The 8,301-nt window shown below is 51.7% G+C and overlaps 2 protein-coding genes across 2 annotated transcripts in view; one reads left to right on the forward strand and one right to left on the reverse strand.

Annotated features, from left to right (window-relative positions):
* Positions 1 to 1,734: 1,734 nt before the first annotated feature.
* On the forward strand, positions 1,735 to 6,832 carry WDR55 (WD repeat domain 55). Its single transcript, XM_021701940.2, has 7 exons — positions 1,735 to 2,001; positions 5,052 to 5,152; positions 5,239 to 5,326; positions 5,416 to 5,595; positions 5,692 to 5,791; positions 5,875 to 6,044; positions 6,129 to 6,832. The coding sequence occupies exons 1-7, from the start codon at positions 1,811 to 1,813 to the stop codon at positions 6,448 to 6,450; spliced, it is 1,152 nt and encodes a 383-aa protein (XP_021557615.1). The 5' UTR covers positions 1,735 to 1,810; the 3' UTR covers positions 6,451 to 6,832.
* The window catches only part of DND1 (DND microRNA-mediated repression inhibitor 1), a 2,750-nt gene continuing 1,247 nt past the window's right edge, over positions 6,799 to 8,301 (reverse strand). The window contains exon 4 of the mRNA XM_044916835.1: positions 6,799 to 7,629. Within this exon, the coding sequence (XP_044772770.1) occupies positions 7,172 to 7,629 (458 nt within the window). The 3' untranslated portion in view covers positions 6,799 to 7,171. The remainder of the gene's footprint in view (positions 7,630 to 8,301) is intronic.

Raw genomic sequence — 8,301 nt, forward strand, 5'->3', positions numbered from 1 at the left:
TGCTCATTGCCAGCACTTTGGTCTGGTGCTCATAAGGATCATCCCTTTGCCATTGCCTGCCCTGAGCCTAAGACCTCTGGGATCAGCACATACAAGGAATGCTAGAAGACCACCTTAACCTTGCCTTGCCTTTGGTCACTTTCAGCTTGATAGGGCAAGAGCATCTGAGGAAGGCAGCTTTGTGTATGGCCTCTAGGAGGTTGAAATTGGGCTCTGTCTGCAATAGCACCTAGAATGCCTAGTATCAGACAGTAAAGGACACCCTGGTTTCATAGTTGTAGGCATTGGTTCCAGTTAAGAAAGAGGTCACAGAGACCTGGCTTAGATGAAGATACTTAGAGGGTCATTAAATTTAAGATCTGGGGGTTGGGGTATGTGGCTGGCTCAGTCTGTAGAACATGTGACTCTTGATGTCAGGTCCTGAGTTCAAGCCTTGGGCAACATTGGGCAAAGAGCTTAGAAAACCGAAAAACCTGGGGGTTGATGGTCCATTTAAAAAATCCATTTCCGGGGGCGCCTGGGTGGCTCAGTTGGTTAAGCGACTGCCTTCGGCTCAGGTCATGATCCTGGAGTCCCGGGATCGAGTCCCGCATCGGGCTCCCTGCTCAGCAGGGAGTCTGCTTCTCCCTCTGACCCTCCCCCCCTCTCATGTGCTCTCTCTCATTCTCTCTCAAATAAATAAATAAAATCTTTAAAAAAAAAAAAATCCATTTCTGCAGGGGAGCCTGGCTGGCTGGCTCAGTTGGCAGAACATGGGACTCCTGATCTCATGGTTTGTGTTAAAGCCCCATGCTGGGTGTAGAGCTTACTTAAAATAAAATCAGTTTCTGCGAATATCACCAAGCCTTGTGGACATGCCCAAGGTCCTCTGGTTGGCCACATGGTGAGTGACAAGGACCCCCAACACCACATGGCAACTTTTCCATTCACACAGGACATACGGCTTCTCTGAGGTCCCTCACCTCACTTTCACCTCCCATTGAGGAGATTGGGCATCAGTATATAAGATGTCTTAGAAGGCTTAGTACCACAGTGATGTGAGAAGCTTCTCTTCAGTCCCAGGGGCTTGTGCTCCTTATGTGCCCCATCACAGAGTGTTCCCATCTTTATGGAACCTGTGAGAACCAGAATGTTCAGAACGTCGACTGTTGTGCCCGTTTTCCTCAAGCAACTCCTTGCCAGCTCTGAGCACTGCTGGCCTGGCCCTCTGAGGGTATGCAGCCAAACTGCAGGAACCGGCAGGGCGCTGTTCCCTTTGGCCCCGAAGGTGTTGAGCATAGGCCGCAGCAGTTTAAGCGTGTGCTTGGCCGGCCTGACGTCCACGACCTCCACATACCGAATTCTCGCGGTGTGGGGCTTTCGCTGCTTCCGGACTAACCTGGAGGCTGCTCTTGGGTGACACCAAGCCATGAAAGACTGGTGTCCCCCTTTCCTATCCTGAGAGCAGTAAATCATCCCTACTAGTTGCGGGAGGGAGTCCCAAACTGTCAGCATCGATCAGGATGAGGGGAAAGGACTTAAACAGTTCCCAGCTTTACGTGACGTGATCAAGGACAGCACTGACAGTCGCGCCGTCTACCTGGCCCAGCAAAGGGCCACGGTAACACGGACATGCTGCTCATCTTGACAAGGGCGGGGTCCTGGGATCCACTCCACCCACGCTAGCTGCGGCCGACCAGCCTTTGCCCGTCTTAGCGCCACTTCCGGCTCCGCCCCCAAAGCGGAAGTGGAACCTGGGCCACTCCTCCAGGCCAGTGGGAGGGTTTGGGCTCACCGCTCTAGAGTTGATCTGCTCGGAGTCCTTCGGTGCATGGACCGCACGTGTGAGGAGAGGCCCGCCGAGGATGGGAGCGACGAGGAGAACACCGACTCCACGGAAACCCCGGTCCGCATCCGAGACACCCCGGAAGACATCGTGCTGGAAGCACCGGCCAGCGGGCTGGCGTTCCATCCGGCCCGCGACCTCCTGGCGGCGGGGGACGTGGACGGGGACGTGTTCGTGTAAGTGCTGGGCAGGGCTCGGGGCTGCGAGATCTGGAAGCTCCCTCGGGATGGAGGTGGGATGAGGAGAGAAAGGTGCAGAGAGACAAATCTTGACTCATCTGATCCGATTCGTTCAATAACATTTGGTTTTAAACCAGTTAACACACAAATCTCTTGAGACAACTGAAAGGAAGACAAAGTGGCTGGAATGTCCTGACAAAGCCCAGAGACAGTAGCAGGACAAGAAGGCCTTCAGGACACTGTTATTTTTCACTGGATTATTTTACTGAGCCTGAAACGGGTTGAATGGGCCCCTTCCGCTTTGCTTCTTGCCTGCTTTAATCTTTCAAAAACACAAATCTAACCACCTCTCTTGATTAAAACCCCTCAGTAGTTTACGTTTGTTTTTAGGATTAAGTCAAAACTCCTTAATCTGGCTTTTAGGGTCTTGGCCATCTGGTTCTTGCTCACTTTCCCCTTACTTTCTGTGCTCATTCATTCTTACCTTTTTAATGTATCTTAAATCCTCAGTTCTTTTGCGGGTTATTCCTTCTGCCTGGAAAACTTTCCCCTCACTTGTACCTACTATCCCTGAGTTCTCAACATCTCTACACTTGCCCTCCCGTTCCCCAGACTGAGTTAGATTACCCATTAGATGCTGCTGTGTTGGCACCAGATAACTTTCCCTCATAAACTTCGTGTGGTTTGCAATCCTACATCCATTTGTGTAATCATTTGAATGCTTGTCCCCTTCACTAAAAAAAAAAAGAAAAAAAAAATGTTTTTCAAACTTTTTGACCTCGCCGCACACCAAAAATAATTTTTTTTTTTTTTTAAGATTTTATTTATTTGAGAGAGAGAGAATGAGAGACAGAGAGCATGAGAGGAAGGAGGGTCAGAGGGAGAAGCAGACTCCTTGCGGAGCAGGGAGCCCGATGTGGGACTCGATCCCGGGACTCCAGGATCATGACCTGAGCCAAAGGCAGTCGCTTAACCAACTGAGCCACCCAGGCGCCCCCCAAAAATAATTTTTATGTGTGATGCACCCTGATATTTTCTGGTTTATTACGTTGTTACTGCAGGCACACGGACAGAAAATGCTGATCGCAGCTCACTAATGGGTCATGGCTGGAGTCTGAAAAACGCTTTTCTGTAATCTGTAGTCTGTTTTGTTCCCCATTATATCTCCTGCTTCTAGACCATGTTAGGTGCTCGATAAGTGTCTGATTTTGAACAAGAGAAGTAGGCTGGAAGCAGTGAAAAGTCATTGAAGGTTTTAACCAGAAGAGTTGTGCTGTCAGATTTACTTAATGACATTAAACCTCAACCTCCTCATTAGCTTCAGTCACCTTGGGCAAGTTAACTTCCATATTTTCCTCTTCAAAAACGAGTAGTACAGGCATACCTCGGAGATCCTGCAGGTTGGGCTCCAGACCATCGCAATAAAGTGAGGCACACAAATTTTTCGGTTTCCCAGTTCATGTAAGTATACTCTATACTGCAGTCTATTAAATGTGCCTTAGCATTATGTCTAAAAAACAATATACATACCTTAATTAAAAAATACTTTATGGCTAAAAAATGCTAACCGTCATGAGTGAGTCATAGTCACTGGTCACAAATCACCATAACAAATATAATGAAAAAGTGTGAAATATTGTGCGGGTTACCAAAATGTGACAGAGACACAAAGGAAGCAGATGGTGTTGGAAAAATGGCACCGACAGACATGCTCCATACGGGGTTGCCACAGACCTTCCGTTTGTAAAAAATGCAGTGTGTGTGAAGCACAATAAAAGGAGGTATGCCTGGACCTACCTTGCAGAGCAGTCAGGTGTATACTGAGTTCAACAAATGTGGGTTCCTTTCTATTACTATTCACACTTAACTTACTTCATGCCAGACACTTGGGGGTCACTCTGAACCTCCAGCTTTACTCACATCAACATTGCTTCAGTTTGTCTCCTCTTTCCTACCCTCAGCCACTGCCTTTTGGCAGGCTTCTGACTTCTTCCATGACCATTCCAAAGAGGTTCCTTTTCCCATAGGATTAAATTCATACTTCTGCTTGGCCTATATGGTCTCAAGTCCAGTCCAACCCATCTTTCCAGATTCAGCCATTTCACTCTCCTGCCATTGGAACCCTCCTCATTCCTTGTCTCTGCCCTAGAAGGGACATTGATTATCTGCCTCCAGTATCTGCCAGATGAACTACTTATTCTTCGTGACCCAACTCACATCTTGACCTTAGCTTTCCAGGGCTCTTTTCTCATGCTAGGCACTGGGACAGAGCAAATAAGGAGACCCTGTTCTGCTCACCAAAACTCCCTAGCAATTAAGTACTTTGTCATCTGGCCCTTTTTGAAGATCTGCTCTGAGGTAGGCACTAGGGATACACTCTGGACAAATACTTGCCTCAAAGCTGAGCTTCCAGGCTGGCCCTTCTCTGTTCCACCTCCATTTTGATCCTACCTCCTTTTCAGCATGTGGCCACAATATTCTGTAATTAGTTTTAACTTTCTTGAGCTCATATAGATCTAGAGTACAAGAGCCCTGTCTTTTGTTAATTTTTGTATTTCAAACTCCTGGGGCTCTTTTTTTTTTTAAGATTTTTGAGAATGAGAGACTCAGAGCACAAGCTGGGGGAGGGGCAGAGGGAGAGGGAGAAGCAGACTCCCTGCTGAGCAAGGAGTTGATCCTAGGACTCTGGGATTATGACCTGAGCTGAAGGCGGACGCTTAACCAACTGAGCCACCCAGGCGCCCCTGTTCTGTCTTTAGCACATAGTTCACGCCCTCCATAGTGGTCCAGATCTAGTATTTCCCCAAGCTGGGGCTTTTAAGGATGACGTGGGGTCAGTTCACAAAGAAGTCCTGAGCAAATATACTTTGAATGTATGTTGAATTAAAGACTGAACATTTGAAAATGGAAAAATGGGATGGTAAGCTCCGTGGGTTTGGTGGTATGTAAGCAGCAGTTCCTAGAGAGGTGGAAGGTTGACTAAGTTGGTCTTTATATTCCCTGCTGGCAGGATCTGGAGTCATTCACTCTCTTCCTCCTCCCCCTAGCTTTTCCTACTCTTGCCAAGAGGGAGAAACGAAGGAGCTCTGGTCCTCAGGTCACCACCTCAAATCCTGCCGAGCTGTGGCCTTCTCTGAAGATGGACAGAGTGAGTATTGGGCAAAGCAGCCAGCCAGCAATCTGTTGGCAAGGGAGCAGTGAGCAGCACCATGACCTGGGCACCTCTCCCCCCAGAACTTGTCACTGTCTCCAAGGACAAAGCCATCCATGTTCTAGATGTGGAGCAGGGCCGACTGGAAAGACGCATTTCCAAGGCTCACAGGTAAGGGGAGCTAATTGTGTGTTGAGGTCAAGGGTAAGGTGGTAGGTTCCTCCCGGGACAAAATGCTTCAAGAAGCTCTGTGTCTCTAGTGCCCCCATCAACAGTCTGCTGCTGGTAGATGAGAATGTCCTGGCCACTGGGGATGACATGGGTGGCATCCGGCTCTGGGACCAGCGGAAGGAGGGCCCCTTAATGGATATGCGGCAGCATGAGGAGTATATCGCTGACATGGCTCTGGACCCAGCCAAGAAGCTGCTGCTTACAGCCAGGTACAGCCTCAAAGCTGCCTCCCTTTCCCTTCCCTGTTGCAGCTCCCTCCTTAGATGGGAGCTTTGGCCAAGCCCGCTGCTCTGTTCTCTCTACAGCGGGGATGGCTGCCTGGGCGTCTTCAACATCAGGCGGCGCCGGTTTGAACTGCTCTCAGAGCCTCAGTCTGGAGACCTGACCTCTGTCACGCTCATGAAAGTACATCTCGGTGTGGGGGTTTGGGAGCACGACAGGGATCTGTTCTGACAGGGCCCCCACAGACATGGTTTCATTCCCTGCAGTATGGGAAGAAGGTGGCCTGTGGCTCCGGTGAAGGCACCATCTACCTCTTCAACTGGAATGGCTTTGGGGCCACAAGTGATCGGTTTGCTCTGAGAGCTGAGTCTATTGACTGCATGGTTCCGGTCACTGAGAGCCTGCTGTGCGCTGGTTCCACTGACGGAGTCATCAGGTGAGAGAGGCCGGGACGGCCCTGAGGTCGCACGAGGGGCGGACCAAACCAGCCAAGACCAAACTCTCTTTTCTCTTTGCCCAGGGCTGTCAACATCCTGCCGAACCGTGTGGTGGGCAGCGTGGGCCAGCATGCCGGGGAGCCTGTGGAGAAGCTGGCCCTCTCCCACTGCGGCCACTTCCTGGCCAGTAGTGGCCACGACCAGCGCCTCAAGTTCTGGAACATGGCCCAGCTGCGGGCTGTGGTCGTAGATGACTACCGCCGGCGCAAGAAAAAGGGGGGGCCGCTGCGGGCGCTGAGCAGCAAGGCTTGGAGCACAGCTGACTTCTTTGCAGGACTGAGGGAAGAGGGAGAAGACTGCGCAGCTCAGGAGGAGGAGGAGGAGAGTGAGGATGACCGTGACTGAGGGCATGAGCGGAGTCTCAGGATAGGTCCCCCCCCAGGCACGTCTTGCTTCCTGGGCTGGATACGAGGCGCTACAAACTTGTACTGTTCTTGGGCCGTGCACAAAGGTGCAGAGCCAGAGGCTCAGGACTGAGGGTGCGGGGGGGAGGAGGTAAGTACTTGCTCTGTGGTAGCCGCTCACTCGGCCAGTGGGAGAGAAGCCCATGGCTGGGGCAAGATCGCACGGACACAGGTGTACACCAACCAGGGGTTTAATATAAATACAACCAGCAGAGAAAAACCCAAAATCACATACACCATAACCAGGATGTCACGTAGTGGGGACACAAGGCAGATTTCTGACCCTCTGGCTCAGCCAGCCTCCAAATAAAATCAACAAAGATGACAAATCAAGAAAATAAGAAGTGAGATTCATACTGGGCTGTGGGAGAAGAGGGGGTGTTTGTGTGTCTATCACACAGAGAACGGACAAGGAATACCGTGGGGCCAGGTCAGACCCTGGGCCGGGAGGGGGAAAGCAAGGGTCCCTCACCATAACTTAGCCAAACCTGAGCTTTCCCAGGCCTCCTGGGGCCCTGCCCCAGCTGGGAGGCTGTGTCAGAGGTAGGGCGCGGCCCGTGCTGCTCCTCTCTGAGATTAGATGGCGGCTGCCCAGGCCTGCTGGGCTGGGGACTAACACAAGCTCTGCCAGCTCGTGCAGGCTGCCTGTGAAGAGGACAGCGTCACTGCTTAACCACGGTACCTGCCTCGGCTCCCGCAGACCGTACAAGGCTGGCCCCCGACTCCCTCAGTGCCTCTAGCATCCTGGCAGACACAGCATCCTTAGCCACCTCATGCCCGTTCTGCCCATCCGGGGCCAGCACCACCCAGATGAGGCCGCTGAAGGGCACTGGGTGCCCAGGGATCACCACCTGGTACCAGAAGCGGTGCCAGCCGGCAGGGCCTGTGCCCAGACACTTGGTGAGGAACACGGGGCTGCCCAGCTTCATCCGCTGGCACAGCAGCTGCAGGGCAGCCCGAGCCCCTTGGGACTCTAGCTTGTCCCTGGCTGGGGCCAGCCAACTGCCGTCTGGCTGCAGGCTCTGCGGTGAGGGACCCAGGAGCTGCTGGCGGAGTCGCTGCTTCAGGTCTGGCTTGAGCCACTCCACCGCCACCTGCTCTCCACAGAGGCGTGACTGCCCTGCAGGAAAAAGGCAGAGACAAGGGGGAGGTCTAAGCCCTGGATTCAAGCTCCCAGGCCCTGTGAACCCTTTGGAGTCTACGCGGCCTGTTCAATTTCTAGCCTTCCCATTTCCTGGTGGTGTGACCTTGGGCGAGTTAACTTCTCCAGGCTTCTTTGTGTTTCTTTGAAAAGGGGGCGTAGTAGCTGCTACCTTCTTAGTTCCCTTATTGGAGTGCTGGTGGATGCAGGCTTTGTCTGCCTCATAACCATCATAATAGCTAACCTTTACTGTGATTACCTGCCACGACTCAGGGAATGTGCTAAGTGCCACCTAATTCTCACAACAGCCTGAGGTAGCAAGTTCTATAGTAGATAAAAGGTAGACTCCGTAGGACTGCCTCGGGCGAATTAATTTCTCCCCAAACCCTCTCTTCATATCTAAAGAGGGAGCTCATTCTGTGTTTCACTGGAATTTTGGAGACTAAGGAGATAATGCCTGGGAAGCGTTAACGTAGGTGGCACCTGGGAGCACCAGCGGAAACTAAAAATCTCAGGTCATATATAGTATGACATTGAAAACTCAGACTTGCTTTACCCTACGATCTTGCTTTACCCTCTATGCTGACGTGTAAAGTGCATGGCGAAATGTGTTTGGCCCCCACCAGCAGCCCCCCCCCCCCCCCCCCCCCC

The sequence above is a fragment of the Neomonachus schauinslandi genome, chromosome 7 (assembly GCF_002201575.2).
Source record: "Neomonachus schauinslandi chromosome 7, ASM220157v2, whole genome shotgun sequence".
NCBI lineage: Eukaryota > Metazoa > Chordata > Mammalia > Carnivora > Phocidae > Neomonachus > Neomonachus schauinslandi.